This window comes from Thunnus thynnus, chromosome 4 (assembly GCF_963924715.1).
Source record: "Thunnus thynnus chromosome 4, fThuThy2.1, whole genome shotgun sequence".
In the NCBI taxonomy this organism is placed as follows: Eukaryota; Metazoa; Chordata; class Actinopteri; order Scombriformes; family Scombridae; genus Thunnus; species Thunnus thynnus.
Genome location: NC_089520.1, coordinates 32804927 through 32827203, shown reverse-complemented (window position 1 = coordinate 32827203; position 22277 = coordinate 32804927). Strand labels below are relative to the sequence as shown.

The 22277-nt window shown below is 39.9% G+C and overlaps 1 protein-coding gene across 1 annotated transcript in view; it reads right to left on the bottom strand.

Annotated features, from left to right (window-relative positions):
• epha8 (eph receptor A8) overlaps positions 1-22277 on the bottom strand; it is a 118094-nt gene that overhangs the window by 70078 nt on the left and 25739 nt on the right. Inside the window, exon 2 of the mRNA XM_067588384.1 lies at positions 17759-17823. Coding sequence (XP_067444485.1) covers positions 17759-17823 — 65 coding nt within the window. The remainder of the gene's footprint in view (positions 1-17758; positions 17824-22277) is intronic.

Genomic DNA, 22277 nt, shown 5'->3' with positions numbered 1-22277 from the left:
CTGACTGAAGCTGGCTGGTTGCCTGGAGCAGAGGAATAAATCAGAGTTCAGAGAGTTCAGAGAGTGAACATATGACATCTAATAAATGATGCATCAAACAGTAGTCTGTCAGATAAAGACCATGAAGTAAATAGATGGTTATGAGTTTAAAGTTATTTTTTACTTCCGTGTTGTTTCAACCATCCACTTTATCAGCTTGTTGCTGCGTTTTAGTAATTAGCTTGAATGTAACTTTAAAGCTCATAAGCTGTATTCCCACCACATTAAATTGTTAATCCACAACTGCTGTAATTAACACTATGCAAGTTTGAGTTCTGCTTCATGCACTGTCAGATTTTTAAAAACGGAAGCCAGAGAGAGGAAGAAGTGAGGGAAAGTAGGTGCATCAGACTGAAGATTCAAAGGGGACATATTCTGCACATTTACAGGTCTATGTTTTTAATCTGGGGCTCTACTGGAATATTTTTTTTGCATGATTTACAGTTAAAAACTCCTTATTTATCTTATACTGACCCTTTATGCAGCCCCCTCAGTTCAGCCTCTGTCTGTAACAGGCCGTTTTAGCTCCTGTCTCTTTAAGGATCCCCTCCCAAGGAGCACACTCTCTTCTGATTGGACAGCAAACCATGCAACAAACTAAAGTAGTAGGATTTAACTACTTTTTCTCATTCTTTGCTCGAAATGTCAACTGCTCAAATAGTACATGTTCGAGCTGAAATCTGATCCAAAATATGAGAGTGGACAACACAAACAACACATGGAAAAACAACAACAACAACCTTAGCAACAAAGGCTACAGAATAGACAGGCATGCACGAGAGCTTGTTAGCAAGGTTGAAAAAAAACATTGCAAACGGAGCACTGAGAGCAGGTTGCAGTGGAACTTAACATACTAACATATTTAACATCTGACAACAGATATGTTAATAACATAAAAATAAAAGCATAATATGTCCCCTTTAGGAAAAAATATGATGGAGGAAAAGACAGAAACTGATTCAGAACCAGCAGGATTCAGATTATGAAGAGAGACATGTGAGAGAGCAGAATAACTGTTGAGGTCCATCATATTTTTTTAAGGCATGATCTAAATCCAGCTAAATTCAAAACACATGATTGGAACCTGCTGTAAAATGATTGACAGGTTTTACTACAGAAGCTGTCATTATACAGTATAACAACTATATTAATGTATTGTTTTCCCATGCTGTCAAGGGTTTATTACATAATTAATGCAAAATTGTCAGATACAGCAGTTGAGAAACACAAAATGCTTTTGGGAAAGTCACACATGAAAATCAAACTATTCATGTATGTGTGTCATTTGGCTTTAAGTGAAACATCTATACTAAGCCTTGGAGATTGATGGAGATTGGTTGTTAAGACTGAAAGGTTCACGTCTTCATCATCACAGCCCTCGTGGACCCGTGACAGAGCCGACCACTACAGCCCTGCTTGTAAGTCACTTTGCAGCAGTTTTGAGAAGCACTACAGAGTGCTGGAGCAGACAGACAGGAAGGAGCGGTGATAAGAGAGTGGACGATAAGCTCAGCGTTGCACCAGTGTACTAAATTTGAACCTGTGATGTTACGACTCAATTGCACCTCAGTCCACTGATTCCCCAGCATGCCCCGGGTGTACTGATATTATTACCCATATCGTCACTATCTTCATTACATAAAATACAAACAAAGACAAAATCTCAGTTTCTTCTCATTTATTGCTAATTGTCTTCCTGATCGGGACGATCCGGGGTCCCGCAGACGAATGGCTCAGCCTCTTCTGACTCTTTTGTGGCAATTAATACTCATCTGATCCTTGATATTTTTTTTCTGATTCTCCACGCTCCCTTTCTCTCTTTATTCTCACTCTCTTTTGTTTTATCCAGGCTATTTAGCACTCCCGTTTAGACAAAGAAGTTGCAATCTGAGTTGCCTGAAGATCAGATGAGCTGTTGTTAAGCAGAGTAAAAGGCTAAAAGTGTTTGTTTAATGCAGTCGCCTCTCCGAGTCTCCGGCTGTACTCTCATACGAGTCCGACGCCCTGTAGCATGACATCAATATCGGTCTATTCATAAAGTGTGATATGAAAGAGAGTGGATGTCAAAAAAAAAAAAAAAGGATGAAAGAGAGAATGAAAGATTGATTAGCAAATACAGAGAGAAAAGGAGTTGAAAAGAGAGATGATTATGTGCTGCTGGTGTGAGGGACAATAGAGAGGGAGTTGCCTGTTTAAGACTCTATTCATCATTGTTGTTTCTGAAGAGGCTGAAGGCAGCTGTGGGTACACACACACACACACACACACATTCTTGCAGAGTGTTGGGGGTGCTGATGGAAAATATTTCCTATACAAGTTACATTTCTGACAAGATTTGCTTCAAGGCTTTCCAGACTGCACAAACAAACACGCTGCTGTTGTATTGAACTTTTTTAATGAAAAATAAGAAATGAGAGAGAAATAAAGAAATGAGCCATAAGTCATGCTGTTCTGTTACTGTATGTTGTCATCTGTGACCTTCACCGTCCTTATTTGTCCTCTAAAGGCCTTCTTCCTGCCATCAATTATTTACATAAACAATAGACACATCCGATGTAGTAAACACTGGAATAACAAATCTGACCTGTTACCTTTCATATTGCTTCACGCTTCACTGTAATTTTGACTGCATTTATGAAAATTAAATCAAAGGAAAACAATAATAGAGTCTGATGTATAATGGCAGGGCCAGGGTGAAGATTGTATGCAGATGTGGCAGCTGTTGATAACGTATGTGCAGAAAATGAAGTTTTTCAATCTTTTTCAGAGTGGTTTTTAATATAGAGGTGAGAGTGCTGCACAGGTGAGTGGAAGTGGGTTATTGTTCTTTATACAGTAGATAATAAAGACAAATTAAATAAATAAAAAAACAATAGGTCACTCAAGCTGCAATATAGTTGTAAATGTTGAGTTCATGGTAATGTGCATTCTTCCTACAAAAATAAAAGAATGTTTTTGTGAAATCACTTTTTTTTTTAAATAAATTACAAGAATTCAGGAATGTAACAAGATAAGTCAACCTTGTCTCCTGCTTTTCATACTATTAAATGGTTCAAGGAGCTACTAAATGGTTTTGCTTAATACGTTTTGAGGGAACATAATTGCTATTTGGATTAGATTCACTGTGTTTTCTAGTCAACAACAGTCTACATTCTTGTACCAAACAGAGGTCTTTGCAGGTGGTCGTGCTGGATGGTATTTGTTCAGTGTTTAGGACTCTGAGCCAGAAGACTTGTGGTTGGGTCCTACGTTCCCATGTGTGTACTTTGTCCCATGCCACAAGTCAGCGTTGACCCATCCCTTCAGCTGGATGTTGTTCTCTTCACTGTGCAGAATGATGTGCGAGCAGAGTTTGTTTTCACATTCATCCGCTAAAGAAAGAAAGTTTCTTGTGTACTTACAAGTAGGATTTGTCACATCACAACTACTTTGGAGCCAATCACGGTCCAATTTACGACTGATTTTAAAATTTGAAGTTTTGTATGCTTTGAGTTTCCTAAACAGAAGACTAGTTTTTTAAAATCATGCTCATGTTGCCGTGAGCAGACACTGATTATCAAGTTCTTCCAGAAAATTTTTTCCAACTAACAGTCCAAAATTGAAGAGAATCAATTTGGAATGATATAAAACAAAGAAAAGCATTACATCTTCACATTAGAGAAGCTGCAACCAGAGAATGTGTAACATTTAATTAATTATCATATTAGTTTCTTACTAATTTTCTGTTGATGAAATAATGGCATGTTGAAAACCGCAGGATTACACACTGAACATTACAGCGATTAAGCCAAAGTTCAATTTTGAGTGTTGAGTTATTTTCTTTGATGACTTAATTTTTGAAACAGCAGTTGAGAAAACCATCTTACCGAGACGCATTTACGTTACATGTTCTGAGGCTTTCAGTCATATCGCATGATCTTCATCAGCAAATGTAAGTAAAGCAGTACTGGCAGACTTCAGCTGGTAATGGCCAGATTATGGGACAACCTAACTGCTTCTAATCCTTTACTGTCACTCTCTTGCTCTTATTTTGTAGCCTTAAACTGTACAGAAGCTGCAGACAACACACACATTTTAGTGCGAGAGGCGTCGAAAGAAAGACAAGACAAAGCCGGAGAACAGCGTCGCCTTTGAAAGATCTAATTTCAGATTAGTATGTTTGATGGAGGTTTCTTTAAAAATCATAGACAGAGAGAAAAAAAAGACAGAGTGGGAGGGATAGAAAGAGAATGATGAAGATAGAGGAAGAGAGTCAGTGGGGTGTGATGGCTGTGTAACACTGTGTGTGTGTGTGTGTGTGTGTGTGTTCTCTGGTGGCATTTCCAGGCTTAATGCTGGGCTCTATGTGAAGTAACAGGTCTGCATATTAACTCAGTGGAAATATCAGGCTCTGCCCAACACCTTCCTGCCTCTCAGACTATCAGCCACACAACCAGAACAGACTTAATAACTTTGCTTGTGTGTGTGTGTATGTGTGTGTGTGTGCTCGCGCATCTGTGGTTCTTTGACAGCGATAACCTTTCTGGAATAGGAGTGTTAATTGCACTAGTCTGGGATCAGTGGGGGAGATGGTTTAATTGTAATCTATTCTGAGATGCAGTTCTTACAGGACAGTATGTATCTGTGTGTGTGTGTGTGCATGTGACTGTGTGTAAAAACATGAAAACACTCTTACATAGAGAAATTAGAATAGTGTTCATGATAAAGTTGAGTGTGTGTGGGGGGGTGGAGGTATTATCATGGAGGCTTTCCTACCAAATATCATCTGTGGCAGTTTCTACCTCAGAGAGCCTCATCAGTGTCCTCTGTTCACCTCTCCAGGCTTCCAGCACTCTCACTCGGGAGTATTTAGGGAATGTCCTATTCAATTTTTGGTTCCCAAGACTTTTATTTTTTCAAATTATCCACCTGCTTCACCAGGGGATGATGGCTAATGATGGATAATGGAGAGGGGTACACATCTATCTAGATCCATTCATTGAACAGTTTCTATACATATGTTAAAAGACTGTTGCAACAGCTAAATGTAAAGCCGACTGGATTTTTGGCTTTAAAGTCGAGACTAAAGTCCTTCAAATGGTGGCAGACAGCAGGGTCAGTGGACACACACACTGTACTGTTTCAAATGTCAACAATGAGCTGTAAAACTCAAGAAATAATGTTTTATTTCAATCTTTACTGCAAATACTGCAGCATCTATGAATGATGGATTTTTTTTCCGTGTGAAAAGAAACTGAACCAATAGGAAAATGCAACGCATTAAGCAGCTCTGATCCAGGCCAGAGCAAACAAACTATGCGTTTGAAAATGCCCTGAGGGGGCGTTCAGCCTAATATCAGCTCCATGTGAAAAAATGCAGCCCTCCCATTCATTTGTATGGGAGCAGTTCTTGGCAAAAGCGGCTATCCGGCAAAAAGTTGAACCGGTCTCAACTTTTACTGCAACGCAACCCAACACCATCCAGCAAGGCGCTGCGTTGGCCAATCACATACATGCAAGTGCACATTCCTGTTGGATTATTTTGAAACATGATCACCATATTCGACTGTTTACCTCATGATTGTGGAGAAGAAAGATTAAACACAGTTTCCACCGTGATAACTTTGTCTGTGAGTATTACAAACTGTTCTGCAGTGTCCTGGCTACTGATAAACCTTTAAATGCATTAATCTGTAGCTCCAACTCGACTTCCTGGATTGTATTTCATTGTCTCACCGGTACCTTAAACATCACGCCCCCACCACCACGCCGTCTTGTAGTGTTTTAACACAGGGCAGTTTTTGGTCTGAGCATGGCTTAAGTTACGCACATTTAGCTGGTGCAACAGCCTTTAGAAGTCTGCAAGACTCCAAGAAAAGCTGCAAGGGAGGGAGATGACTCCACACTTGAGGCCCATTTCAGATCATTTCATTCCAAACAGATAATTCCTGCTGCTCCTGTTAAAGCCGACAGCAGAATAGAGCTGTCTGTCAAACCCTGTCAAGGCTGAGGTGGTCTGTTGACCTCAGATCTCTCAGTCTAACACCTGGGCAGTTTCCCCTCCGAGGACTGCTGCAATGATCAGGAAAATTCAAACCTGGATCACACAGGCTTCAGCTTTCTTCGGGGGAAGTTCTGGCATGAGATCTTTCAAATCAAGACGGTCCATCTCCAGACTGAGCACCATCTACCATCTGCATACTCCTCTGCAGCTGCAGATGCCACATCCAGACCCTCTAGTGATACCTGCAGTGCATCTTCAACTAGCATGTTTATTAATACCACCAGGGGTCACTATATACCTAAAGCTGCCAACGGGTAAAATTTACCTATGCACCTGGCTACGGCATTTCTAATACTAAAAAATATCCTCTGTCATTGTATTAAGGCATTATCTTCACAAAGAAATGTCTAAAGTCACGAGATGAGTTTGTTTAATCATCACCTGTGATTTGGTCATCCTGTTTTATAATCTAAGTATCTTTAGGAACAGTATTAGAAGGAATATTTGCATATTTGGGTGGTGTGATATATTTATAAAACGACATTCATCATATAATGAGATAACCCATGTTATTTAAATGATCAAAGTAGCCTAAATACACCAAAAAAGGACAATAATGAACCATAATAATAATAATCAACAACCACCGCACTTATGGGTGATTTAATGTCGCAACAAAATCATCATGACAAAGCCAAGTGCACAATTTCAGCTAATCAATTATTAATTTAGGCATTTCAACAATGTGTGAATAAGAGAACATCACCAAGAAGCTTTTTTTCTTTAATTTATAACATCATAACACAGATATATATTTCTTTTTTGATGTTCCAATCATGAAAACAGAGCAAGGCATCTGGTAAATTAGGGAAAATAGCCTATAAACAATAAACGGTAACATGACAAAACAGAAATGAATGAATAATCAAATAACTAAAAATAAGTTTTACACACAGTGAATGTTTGTGAGGAGGCTAAATCATCTTCATTTGAACACATCTGATTATACATGTCCCTAAAACACACTTCGAGCAGACATTCAACAATTTTTGCAGGTCATTCTCCTCTGCTCTTTTTATCATTTCATTATGACTTGACGTAGTTATCAGATCACACACTCCCAACAAATGCCATTGCCTAGCAACTTAGAATGTTTAAACATGAACCGCACAGAAATAAATGCATTTCATATACGGGTAAATTTCACCTGGTGGCAGTTATAGGTATAAATGCCAGTCGTTTTTTTTCACTATTTTGAACAATAGAGGGTGCTACACAACATTGTTTTAGGTCAAAGACTGGGAGGCTTGAATATTTTTATTAAAACACTGTAACGTACAATTGAAAACCTGCCACGACGGGAAAATTTTACCCCGATTGATAAGTGAAATACTTCCCAAGAGCAGCTGCAGAGGTGTATTAGCACCTCGATCAGCGTGTAATCAGACCTGGAGGATGGTGTTATTGATAACAGCAGAATAGAGAAAACTGTCACAAAAAATGTGTTGTGATTCTCATCCCAAAAAGTTATTTATGAATAACTTTAAAGTTAAGAGACAATTTATGTGTAAATGTTTGTGTAAATGTGTTTCTCTAGTTCAACAGTCAGTTCCTATATGAGCTTTTTAAGTTGTAATCATGAATTCACACTGTATAACATCAAATTATTAGTTAAACAAGCTGGTTACAAGCATGATTAAACTGCTCAATTAACAGTTCAGTTCTTTTCAATTTACTTTCCAGCAATATAATGTAAAATAAATATAAAGAGACAAGAGAGACAGTGTTCTGTATGCATGGCAGTGCTTTAGTGTGTCATTGTTGTTTTATTGCTTTGTTACCAACTGTTAGACTTTTCTCTTTTGCCCCCAAAAACTTTAAATTGTATCCTCTCCTCCTTTTGAATTAGTCCATTTCTTTTCCTGAAATGATAAGGAAACAATGTTGATGGTCGATATTCTCGTCGACCTTGCTGGATAAAGTCTAAGTAGAGTGAATACCTTCTGGACTAGCTCATTAATCACAAAACAATTACTACTATAAGAAATATAATAAAGAACAGAGGATAGTGGGATGTGACCAGCAAGTTCAGGTGGTCACGGGTCTCGCATTAACACACACAACTAATATAAACACAGCAAAATTAAGCAGGCTGTTGTTACTGAGTGTTTAAAAGGAAATATTCATGTGAAAAATGTAGTTTTTTCCCTTTGTTATAACACTTGCCACACATCAGTGTCTATTACATGTGCACAACCTGCTCCGCTATTTTGACTGTTTTTGTTGTCCTTGTTTTTATGATCCTACAGCAGACAGTTATTGTGATCAAAATGTGAAGCTTGGTTTGTGGAGTTTGGTTATTATGATTTGTAAAATATTCCAACAGTGGTGATTGTCAAGTATTTACAGCTGCAAATCTCTGATAATGATGTGTTTTAGAATTAATATATTAAAAATTGCATGTTACATTATAATCATCATCAACATCCCAAATATTACGTTACATTTATTTGGCTGATGCTTGTAGGAGGAAGATTACAGTAGATAATAGGGGTGCAGCGGATCACAGAACTCATGGTTTGGATCATATCATGGATTTGAGTCACGGATCGGATCATTTTTCGGATCAGCAAAAAAAAAAAAAGGGAGACAAACAAATAAAACTTTTTCCATATATTCTCTAACACCTACAGCATGAAACTTTTGCTCATGGTCTTAAATGAAAACAACATTCAAGATATCCAATGTTAAATCTTAAAATATAAAAATATAAAATATTCAAAGCTCAATTGTTAAATTAAATTGCAATATGAAGTGTGATACCTTCTTCCATTAAACATGGTAGTGAATGAAACAACAGCCTGTGTCCACATCATCAAAACTTGATGATAACTTACAAACATGAACACACGTCTCGTCCTGCAGCTTAGTTTGTTGAACGAGCCACCAAACAAACATCCACCGGTGAAAAGTGCAACGCTAACATTAGTTAACAGCTACGTAGCTAATTAGCTGCTCAGCTTCAGCACATTGAACAGCATGTAAACATATCTGCAGATGTCACTACGGACCCGTTAGATGCTGGTTTGGTTGTTGCTCTTCAAAATCCCCGTTAGCGACGCGCTGTCTGTCCATGACTTGCACTTACAGCAGTTTGTTTACTTTGTCTTAAATGAGATATTAAATTTTGCAATTAATCCGCAGTTCACATGTGTGCCGAACCGTGGGGGGCGATCCATACAGATCACGGATCAACTGCGATCCGTTGCACCCCTAGTAGATATCATCCAAAATTGCAAGTGTAGCCCTTTTAAACAAACAACTTAAAGCATGTTCAATGCTACACTATACAAGATTCTTGTGTTAGTATTATTAATTTATGGAAACAAGAAAGGGGGGCACTAGTCTGTTTATGTCCATCAGCTACCCTCCATTGGAATGAATGACGCCTGTTCTCCATGAGTTAGTTAGTTAGCCTTAGTTCAGTTAATAGTCAGATGCAACTTTAAATCAGCACAAGTTGGCAACATAAGCACAGTCTGACATCAGCACTTAGATGACCAAGAATAAAAGAAGTGGTGCCTCAAAGCGGCTCAATGCCTGAGAACTTCCCTCATGCCAGCAGAACCTGGGACCAGCACTTTGGACAGCAGTCACGATGCACTTCATGTTCCAAAATATCTACAAACCAGGACATTACAGACTGATGGCTGATAGCCTTCAACCTTTAGCACCATAGCATTATCTTACATCCACAAAACTGTGTGAAACCAGGAAGATAAAGTCACATTAACCCGAGCCAACTGTGGAAAATAAATGTAGATAAGTAACTGTCATATTCCCTTGTTTTATATTGTTGTGATGTGAAAGCAGCAGGCACAGGATGCGTACAGGTGTGAATGATAACTAGAGGTTACCTTCCAACACTATTATGGTCATATTCCAGCCTGCTCCCGTGAGTGCTGATGTTGATGGAGGAGATGTCTGACAGAGCAGACACATTATTTCTTGGTTGCCAGTTTTTAGACAGCCTAAATTGGGCTTAATTTCTAAATTAGAGATCCCCTGCAGACATGTTTAAGACATATCAAAATACTCTGCTTTGAATAATAACTTGTGTCAGACAGGTTTCCCACAAAAAAGTTCAATTACCTCGTTAGAAATTCTTCAAATTACATTTAGTTCTTCATCATCATTTAAAAGTCACGACTGTCGATTGACAGAAATCTTCTATTTTGAGATAATAACATACATTTAGAAAACATGAATTGAAAGCATTTTACAGCAGGAATACATGGTGGGAAAACTAATTATGTTAGTATATTAACATCCAGCTGTTCTACACTGCAGCTTACCTGCATGACCCCTGCAGGTAGAACCAGCGGCGGAAGTCACTGTCAGACGGCACAGAAAGCAATATGCAAATATGTGTGTATGTGTGTGTGAGAGAGAGAGAGAGAGAGAGAGAGAGGAAAAAGAGAAAGTAAGAAGGAGTTGGAGAAAGAGTTAGTAATAGCAACAGACTGTGGGCTTTTGACACTTCAGCTCATCACTTGCTCATCCACATCATGGCTTCCACGGCCCACGTTAATAATCTCTCACACACACACACACACACACATACATACACACACACACACACACACACACACACCACTGTCAGCTCTATTGATTGTGGGGTGGCCGGTGGATGAACCTGTCATGGCCAACATAGATCGGACGGGAGGATAATGAAGTCTTCCTGCCCTATCTGACAAGCTCACAGAGAGAGAGAGTGAGTGTGTGTGCGCGTGTGTGTGCATGTGAGAGAGAGAGAGAGAGCGAGAGAAAAACTGAGAACGATGCTCCCGGGACAGCCCACGGGCGTCCTAACCATTGCCTGAATAAATTGGATGGAAAGAAGCCCCTTGAGTCGAAGACGTGATCTGTCATGATGTCATCTAAACGAGACTCCTAGAGAGGGAGAGGTCAGGGTGCTAATAAAGACCTTATACACACACACACTCACACTTACACACACCATCGATTGAACAGTAAGTGCAAGCTGACAATCTTCAGCTATTTTGCTGGAAACATTTTAATCCGGCTGTAACATTTCTAAAAAAAAAACAAAAATTCAGCTTCCTCCTCTCTCCATTCTTACAAGCTCACATCTTGGTGATGTCTCATTTTTCTCTCATTTAGGGATTTGGGATTCAGGGATTTGCTGCTGGCTTGGTTGTTAAAGGATGAAGCTGGTGTTATTCTGTACTTTTCCTACTGACCACAAATTCCATTAAATGACCAAAACCAACAATGTGTTAGTTTGTCTCAATAATTTCTAACATCCCTACCCTGTCTGTGGCTCTCAGCCCCGAGCCCATTGGTTCCTTATACAGATCCACAGACATAAATGTTAAAGAGTAGGCCATAAATATACAGTTACATTTTTTCAAAAGGCTCATTAATTTCCTAAAACAACTGGGCACTGTAGTTTTAAGCAAACAACATTCAAACAGGAAGACATAGTGCATTTGTTGGGGACTATTTTCAGCTGTGGATGAATATATATCACTAGATATGTACTAATATGTACTAGAATACATATTCTAGTGATAGTGTATGTGAACTGAGTCAAAATAAACTACACTGTCTGTGTTCATTCCAGTGCAGGAACATGTCAGGCAGTGTAACAGTGTGGCTCACTGATGTGTTTTTAATAGTTTTTGGACAACCGTGGAGCTCTACGGCACAGCGGATTAAGATATATCAGGCTTTGTTCCTTCCAATCCTTGTTCAATTCATTGTCAGTCTGTCTTATGATGGGATTTGTTGACAATAAGAAAAATACAGAATATCACCAGCCTCATCCTTTAAAGCTGCATTAATTTATTTTTTGCCACTTAAAGTAGGGGCACGACAAAAAACTATAAACACAACATAGATACATTATCACCTTATAAGGTTGTTATGGTGAATATGTTAGCAAACACTTGCCGATATAGACATCGTGTTTCGATATAGACGTTGTGTTTCCGGCCACCTGATGAATGTAAGTACAACATTTGTTCTCCTTTTAGCTCTGTTTTGGTCTCCACCAACCTGAGAAAGATCTGGTTCTTTAGTTGCTTAATGATGCACTATATTCAGCCAGCTAGTCACTAATGTTTGCTGTTTGGTGCAGTGCACAGCTGCATGCTGCATCTAGGAAAGAAAGTTGATGAGAGCACTGATAATGAACCGAAACAGTAAGGCTGCAAGCTGTAAAAACCAAAACAATCACCTAAAAGACACTCAAATGCTAAAGAGAACTGCCTAGTTGGGTTATAATCTATGAGTTCCTCAATACAAATACATACAAGACATTACACATTGTCATTTGACCCATTTTCGTATGAATATATTAAGGAAGTAGTGCAGCTTTAAAAGATACTGTAATTGGAAAGTGAATTCATCTGGGAGGAAACTAAATAAACAATAGAAAAGCAAAATAAACTGTTGTCTGAGCTGCATAGAGGAAACTGTCTGTCCCCGACCCCTGTCCCTCTGTCTGAATATGACTTCACAGTCAGGAAACTACACACTGACAATTTCAATCCATCTTCCTCCAGCATGGATTTGACACTTATTCCTCTTGTATTCCCCGTAGGCAACCTCTCTATCTATTTTTTCCTCTCTCTCTCACCTTTGCCTCACTCGCTCGCTCACAGCGACATGTGTGTCGCCTCCTGAACAATACCTCAGTGTAAAAATAATGTTATTGAGCCTGCAGATAACTGCAGAGCCGAGTTTTATGTATTCGTTATGTAACAGTATTTCACATGATATTGCAGAATCTAAACTTCTCAGGCACTTTGCGGATCTAACAAGGCATGACCGTACAAACATAAGTCACTCTCAGCTTCAAAAGAAAACAGCTTTGCGTGACATAATCATCAGGCGACAGAAATCTTTTCCTTTCCACTGCAGTTGTGTTTTCTCGACCTAAGACCATCAAAGAGCTGCTGCTGCTGCCCGGAGCAGAGGGCAGCTGAAAAACTGATGCTGCTAGCATGGCACATTTATAACACTGTAAACTGTCAGGATAGCAAAATATGACCTTATATGTGTTCTGAATGAGTGTGAGAGTGAGTGTGAGTGTGAGTGTGAGAGTGTTTTAAAGAGAGCGAGTGAGATTTAGAAACTGTCAAAACATCCATTTATCAAAGAGCCCATGAGGTCTCAGCAATGTTTTTCTCGTTCTCACACACACATGCACACATAAACATTCTGTCTAAAGCACCTTGCATATTAGTCACACTATTCATAGTGTCTCAGTAAGAACAAGTTCTGATTTTCACATGCCATGCCAACAATAAAGTCTGTCTAAAGGAAAATGAGAGATTTCTTTTTAAACACATTGTACATGTCAAGAAAATTGCTGAAAACATGTGAAAAGACTCTGAACTACGTAGAACTGAATTGTGGAGTTAAGAGCGTTAAACTGTTTTTCACCAACTGTGCTCAGGATTTTTTGGGCGGGCCTGAAACGGTGGCTGTATGACATAGATGGGTTACTAGCACAACACCCCGCCCTCTCCAATATATAAACACTAGAGCGCAGTACTCATAGTTACTATTTTTACACCAGGTAGTTTTAAAACTTTCATCTGAGAAAACTGGGATTCACTTCGGAGAATCCACTGTTACTGGTGAACAGTGGTTACTGGTTTAAACCTAGCCGCCGGCAGCTGTGGCTTCAGCAACGGCTGTTTAGCTGGGAGGACGGGTAGAGTCAATGGATGGGGCGCTGGCAGCAGGTGACAGCGGCTGCCGCCCACCACTTCGGCTTCAGCACTGCCTGTGCGGCTGGGAGGTCCCCAGCCAGAGGGAGAGCATTTGCTAGGCAGCACTTCACCAAAAACCACATCGTGAGAGGCTTTTGCTTCAAGGGTGACGGCCACAATGAAGCCGCTTTTCAGCAGAGAAGTGAGTAACGTTAAGTGCATTGAACGCCATTTAAAAAAACCAACAGTTTAACATAACAATGATTGGTGATAGATCGCTTGTTGACTACTCATTTAAGTTACATTTTTGCATTGTTGCTTGATGTGTGTCTCCTGTCTGGGACGTCCAGTCCCGTAGGTTGTTTCTCTCAGGCTCGTGACACCGGTTGCCTTTCATGTTGATTACCAAGGCCACATTTCTTCCATTTGAGGAGGCTGTATGTGGGTTTTCACACATGGATCCTATTGTATAATTATATGGTCTTGTCACTGATTGGACTTTGGGTCTCACCTGATTATCTACATTTGTATCGTTATATCTTTTGTTCTCTACGCTGATGATGATGGCAAGAAGATGGATTAGTGAGTGTTGTTGTTTTGTTTTGTTTATTTAGTCTTTATCACAACTGCGCACCCGATATAATCTTAAGATTTGGAGTTGTGCGCACCACTACTTAGTAGCAGTTCTATATAGGTTATAGACAGCTGAAGTGCCTCCTGTGTAGACAAGTCTTTACAATTCTGCAGATTTTGTCCGCCATCTTTTACAGTGTATTTGGGCTAGAACAGTATCTCTCCACTGCCAGTATGGAGCAGAGTAATAATTACAGCAGCAAACTCTTTCAATGTACATATGTGAGTATTGTATTGCAAAAGACTGAACCTACCTCTGCATTGTCATATCACTTATTATAAAGACCTATATGTCAGGTACTTTCAGGTTCTTTATGGCTGCTTGTAGTTGCAGTAGTTTATCCTGGAGCAAAAGCACTGAAAATGTTGTCTTTAGCAGTGCTAACACTGGCCTTCATTGGTACTTTTCTGGCTCCCAGTCAGACTGGCTGAAAAACCTGAAAGCAGAAGCCGACCCGCAGCTGCTGCTGTTCTGATAGCTTTGCTGAGGAATCAGTTTGAATGCATCATTATCAAGCTCAAAACATACCCAGTCTACAGTGGCACTTACTGCTCCGAGTACATCAAACCTCCCACATGGAGGACAGCAGCTCCCTCACTCTTCACCTACTTACCTTGTGACTTACTACTCACACTAAGACAGCTGAGCTCTTTTTTTTTTTTTTACAAACACTATGTACCTACATAAATGACTGTCAAAATACACATGGTCACTGTCAGTGGTCACAATGTGAGTATCTGTGTATGAGCAGTAATACAATGTTGAGCTAGTTGTGCAGCAATCTGTACACTGACTGTTTGATCTCAACATGGCAGAAGCATTGACATTCTTATTTGTCTCACTAGTGTTTTAGCACCACCTTAATGAATATGTCACACTGCATTACACCACACATATTCTGGTAAAATGTGTATGAGTATCTGACAAAATGGGAATGCTGCTGATATCAGGCAGTTTGCAGACACTTTCCAGAGTTATTGACCTGACATGCTGATACAGATTTTAGCTTGGTTAGTAGTTTGCATTTTGTCTCAAGTCCAAATTGCTCTTAATCTTACATTAAACTGTCCTTAATGTTTTACATAAAGCACTTTTTTTGCTTTGCAATTCCTTTTCTCAGTAATAGCCTCATAAACACCAAAATCATTACACGGTTAAAAAGGCAAGTGAAAATAACAACAGCAAAACTCAAAAAACACTTCACATGACTTTCAAAGTCATCATTTGAGAATTTAATATAATGGATTACTTCATTGAAGTTAGATCTGAAGTTAAATCTGTTAATGATGCATCATAGGATATAATATACTGTATCCTATAGATACATGACAAAATGCCATTTTTATGTCGGCGCTGTAACAAACAAAGAGGTCAGGGGGTTTTTTTGTCCTGTGACCTAACTGCTAACCTCTGTGACCTAGATTTTGCATAATGGGCATGACTGGACACATTCACATATAGGTGTCAAATATTGATTTCACCTTACATGGAAAAATGCTGTTTAGCTAACTCTATCACAATGGTGAATTGAGCTCCTCAATTACTTAATGCTAATATTGTCATTTTAAAGGGAAACAGGAAACATTTTTACAAAATGTGATATTTCCATATGAATGAATGCTTTTCTGTGTTTTTTGGGTTCCTTTAGTTAGATCCTGTACATTACAGTTCATTTAATGTGTGCTTCTGTTTCCATGCTCAGAACAATTGAGAGTTTTTTCAAAACATCACAAACAATCTGAAATTAATGTTTGTATGGTTGGATTTGATCTATTCCAATACAAGATTATTAGAAATTCTGTAAAACGTTTCAAAATTCACCAGTCAGTTGTTTTAGTGAAGGACTGTAGGACTCAGCAGTCTAATGCTCCATTAGCCTATAATGGTGGATTGAGCTCTAAAATTATTTGAGGAAGCCTGAAATTCTTCAGGGAATGTGCCCGTTGAGCAACTTTTATCGGAGGGGAAAGGGCCGCCATCTTAGAACAAGCTATCCAGTTCTCTGAATACATCCACATTACACGTGTCAGACATGACGCTAAATGATGATTATTCATAAGCATCTGAAACTTAAGTAGCATCTACTATGTAAAGAGTAGTGGTTGAGGGAGTGATTTCGGACACAGCCTCAGAGTTAATTTAGCAAGCTAACATAAACCTTCATCTGCACTCCAAAAGACAACAGTCTAGTTGTTTTTTATCCCTGTACACGTATGCCACTTTTAAATTAGCACCGCAAGAAACAACTTCAGATCCTTGCCATTCAGCACAAGATTCATACCTCATGTAAGCTGACACAAAGCTGAGCTCCTGAATCCATTCAATCAAACATTTCAAGTGCAGGAGCTCATAGTGAAACAATGTCTAGGAATGAATAGCTATGAATTAATATATCTGGCATATTGGACCGATTAAATGAAACACTACAGGCTGGGTTTATGTAATCTAGATGTTATAACACGGACCTGTCAGGCAGAAGAGACTCACTTCTCACGCTGATTTTACACAGAAGGAGTCATTTCGCCCCAGAACTCTAATCCAATTCTTCCAGCTCTTTTCTCTGGACTTGAAAGACAATCCATCTGTTCCTCCTGGCCACCGTTCAATCACACCGCCTTCTGTTGTGTGGGCCGGAGGTGAGTTAAATGTTTCTACCACTTCACTGACAGCCAGGGGAGTCGGGGATACGGTGGCATCTCACTGCTATAAAAATCACTGCTGGAGTCCTAATTCATCACCCCCAGGCATCATCATGTGGCATTACAATATGCTAATGTAGCGACGCCGTGCCCTCACTGTCACCTCCTTCGTTCTCTTTCATCTCTCTCCCTTTTCCCTCCACCACCCCCTCCTCTTCCCATGTGGGGCAGCTGGGCTCCCCCCTCCTGTGATTTGCACCTCGCTGCCGATATGCAGAGGGGGCTGAAAATGTTGGACCCGATGTTTGAATTAGGTGAGCGTTACATGTAGTTGTCTGGCTGCAACAGACGAACATGTAATTAGCCCTTTGGTGTCACCATGACAACCGGATACCATTTAATAAGTGCAGGCTCCCTCTTAACTGGAAAATCACCTGCTTTCAGATGACAGGGGATAAAAATAGGAATACCTTTGCAACAGGTGTCACTTTGTGGTGAGAATTTGTGCAGTTGGGATTTCACAGAGATACAGGACAATGAGGATTACCCAGGAAACATACAATGCTGACTTGACATTGATTTGATATTGATCATTTTGGGATCAAGAGTTGGATTTGTTCAAATATGTATGTTTACAGCACTTCTATTATGTGAAAAGCTTGTTCTTGGTGGATATTCCTTAGTGGACATGCATGTGTGTTACATTCTTAAATCTTACCCCATGTGACGGATACGTTAGCCAGCCCCAGTCTCCTGTGATCGTTGTTGTGTCCAGTAGATTCACTGCAGAGAAAGAACAACAACAGAGAGGTGTAAGTGATGAACTTTAAATGATAGTTTTTCTCATCCTCCCTCCATCCATCCTGTCCTTCATCACCATCCTCTGTGTGCACTGGAACCCAACGGACTCAAGCACATACACACATACACCTGTCTGACAGGTGTGACTGATGAGGCGGGACGGTCGTCACAGCAACTCTGAGCCGGGTGTCACAGTGTGTGATGTCACCTTGACCTGGTTCACCCTCAGAGCTGGAACCTCAGCCGTCCAAGCTCAGAACAGAACAAGACACAAATAGTTTACTGTTAAATTTGCAGGGTGAAACAGTCCAGGACCTCAGCATCGACTGGCTGTTAAAATACTGTAAAATATCCAATAAACTGTTGATTTAAATATGATTGTCACCGGACAGACTGCACCTTTTCTTTTCTCTTTGCTTTAACAACTGTTCAATGTATATACATCCCAAGTTGTAAACAAAATATATATAACATGAGTAACATAACACCAGCATGTGTGCAAAGACAAGCACACTTGTACAGTGTGTAATACCTGCCAAAAATTCAGAAATAATTTGACAAATCACCATTATAACTGTCACCCAGCAGCTCATAGCTCTTATTCAAAATAATAAATGTCAGTTTCTTCTTACTTTTCATTCATTTTACAAATTCAATTTGCTGAGCTTCTCCTCAGGTGACAGACATAATTGATATTCACTGTATTATTAAACATGTCACTACCACCTACACTTACAGTATTATTCAGTCGTTTCTGAATGCTGATTCATTTTCTTAAACAGACAAAAGTACAAAATGACAAATATTTATCTTTATTAGCTTAGCTTATTGGGTATTAGCTTAGACTGAACTTATTGAAGTGAAGGTTTTATGGAAAACTCAAACTGAAGCAAAACTGAATTTTCTCCTTGCGTTTGCTAAAATGGTTGAACAGTCCATGTTTATTCGTCCCAAACAGCCAATAGCTACTGACAGTACAGACGTTAGCTGTAATGTTAGCTAGCCAACACAGCTGACTGTACTTTGCTAGTGTGCCAGTTTGTGTGACAGCTCAGCCTCTGACTGATATCAGTAACATTACTCACCAAAAGTTCTGTTTATTATTTTTCTCCAGTTTCTCTAATGTTTCCTCTTGTTGCTATACATTTGTCTGGTAGATTCATCAAGTCCCAGGAAAAGCATTTTAGCATCTTGTGCTTAACTTGTGCCGCCTAGAGCGAACGTGCATCCGTTCTCTCCCACTCGCATCTTTTCCACTGACTTTGTGTGCAATGTTGATGCATTCACAATTTGTTTCACATTCTGTCTCGACACACCTTCAGATCTGAGTGACAGGATATTACAAGAAAGAGGGATGTACAGATGAGGAAAAAGCCGACGAAGAACTAAGTGAACTACTAATTCCACCCAGTGGCAGTGTCCATATCTTGCAGATGTGTGTGTGTGTGTGTGCGCGCGTGTGTGTGTGCGTGTGCACGTGCCTCCCCTTCAACACTCCCAGCTCTGCCTCAGGGCTGCTTGTCAAGCAGCCAAGTGATGTTTCTCACATTAGAATGAGTTTAACAAAACACTTCTCTCATCTTTCATCTTTCTGTCTGACACTTGTTCTCTTCCTGTATCTCCTGCATGTTAAAGCTACAATATGCAACGTTTTTGCCTTGCAGCGAGAAGTGAACTGCGAGGCCTGGCCTTCTCCACCTCAACTGGCTAAGTTCATGTGTGGATACTTTTCACTCATACTGATGAGTCTTCAGATAAACACAGACAGATCATCTATAATCTAGAGCTGCTAGCTGGTTACTTTGAAAAAGTAGCAAACTGAAAATAAGCATCAAGTCCAAGAGAGATCTGACATCAGATGTTTTACATATACACAGTTTGGGGGACGTTTCTGACCACTGGTAGAAAGGAAAACAACAACATTTATGCTTTTTATTATCATTATTATATTATTTAAGTTGATAGGGAAGTATCATGGCTGAAGAGAGAACAGCAGCACCTACATCTGCAATATAAAGACACCACAGCGATCAGTATTTCAAGCATCTGTGGTACACTTACACAGGTGTTTTTCATTCTGCCTCATTAGACCTCCTCTGGACTGTGTGAGCAAACTGTTGGACCTGTTTGGTCAATAAAGTCCTTTCCAATTCATTTAAAGCTGCTACATTTTGACCACAAGGGGTAGAGGAACCCCAAAACAAATGGTAAAACACTCATCACATCTGACATATTAGCTTGTAAAGTTCAGCATCCATACAGCAGACACTAAGCAACATTATCCTTCAACTGGAGTCGTGTTTCTGTCCACCTGATTCACTCTCTGCTTTCATCTCTATCAACTTGTGAGAAACACGTCTGGCTCTGTTGCTTCTAGAGGTTCAACTTACTTACGTTAGCTAGCCTAAATGTCGGTATGAAGTTGTCCGCTAAAAACAGCCGCTTGCTGCTGCTGGAAACGAGCTTGATGAGACTGAACCACATGATGTGTTGTATTAAAACCAAAGCAATGATCTAAAATAGACTAATAATCAACATGACTATCAGTCTATAGCCACGCAGCTGATCTGTTTGTACTTATCACAGCATGCTATCTTAGTTTGGTGTGTTAGCATGCTAAGGTTTTCTAAGTAGCAAGAAATATGTAACACAGATCAGGCTGATGGGAATGTCATTTGTTTTGAAGGTATCTGGTTATAAACCAAAGTATTAGTCTGGTTAAAATTTTGTCCTGATAATGGAGCTACATAAAAAGTCAGGAGATCATCATAGATTCATCCTTTGTGGACTGTTATCTGTACCAAATGTCCTTTCAGTCCATCCATTAGTTCTTTCAGTCTGGAATAACCCACACCACCATAGAGCCACACCACTTAGCATGGCTAATAGGCACCGTAGAGCTGCACAGTTGCCTGATAGTTCTCTGCTGATATAAAAAAAAAATGAATGGAGCTTTAAGTGCTGAAAGTTTGGAAACTACAAACTCCCAGCATAGATCTGCTCAACTTCAACCTAAAAAAAGATCTACAGTAATGTAACACAAATGATGTCCAAAAAAACTCAATGATCTGCAAAATCACTTTATTAAAACTATACCAGGCAGTCTGGCTCTTTGATGGCTCCAAATAGGGTCAGCCATTCTGAAAATAATGAACTTGAATAGCAAGAATCTGGTAACATGCTAGTAAACTGCACACAAGATGCTGGTGATTAGCAATCTGTGCAACTTAACTGTGCTCGGTTGCTTCTGCTTCGGCGAGAGTTTTGTGATTTGCTGTAAAGTGTCAATGTGTCACTTCCTGTGGGTCAAGTAGTGTCTACACCCACAATTCATAGAGGCAAATGGGCTGATACTAAAGCATGGTAATGGGAATAGAGCACTCTTGTCTGCTGCAGCTCCACTTCATGATTTAGACTAATAAGACGGGAGTATTTTTCCATAAAAATCATGCTAAGTGGAGCTTCATGATCTTCTAATTTCTCCGTGCAAAGACTGTTGCTTCCCACACAAACACACACAAACACTCACGTGTTGCAATTAGCTAGTGTGTCACTCCTCCTAATTTGGGCATTGGGCCGCTGAGGAGGGCAGTGGGTCAGAACACATAGACAGATGGCAGTGCCACCATCCTCTCATCCCTCCATCCATCCCTCCCCCTTCTACCAGCTTTCTCTCTGCCTTTCTCTCCCTCAGGGCGCCGACGTCCCATCGTCTCGTATTGATGGTGCGCTGGCCCCTCACGCTCTAGCCAAGGTCACAAATGGATGCCGCCAATTACACTCCTCTGAGTGCTCTTCATCAGCCCACCGAAGTGACATAATGAAAGCGGCGTACTGGCGCAAGTGGATTTAATAATTCTTCAACGCACCGAGGGAATTTTGCTCTGTTATACTGTTATTATTAAAGGACAAAAAAAAAAAAAAAGACAAACATAACCCCCCCAAATCTGAAAACACGAGGCGATGTATTATCACCACAGCACACCCTGTGAAGATTCACAAGCTTTTCCCAGTGGTATTAATTTAATTTCCACTCAAATGAGAAATCCCTCTGTCTTTGAAGGTGGTGGGAGTCATTTATCTAATTTTCTCTAGCTGTCTGAATTATGACTCGTATACAAGCGATAAGGTTTAGTGGCATGTCTGGTACTTTGCTTTTATGTGACAGGATCTGTGTGAATAAAACAGAGGACAGGCAGTAATTAGCTCTTTGTTTTTGTTTTTTTCTCCTTCTCACTTCTTCTCATCTTACATGCAGGAAAACAGATCTGAGGCTCAGTTCTCTCTCTCTCTCTCTCTCTCTCTCTCTCTCTCTCTCTCTCCTTACATCACACCTCCACCCTCATGGCCAGGGGTTTTTGTTTGTGTTGGTGACTCCTTCAGCCTAAATTTTCAGGTTTTGTCATTACAGCCACAGTCAGTAGACAGATGGATTG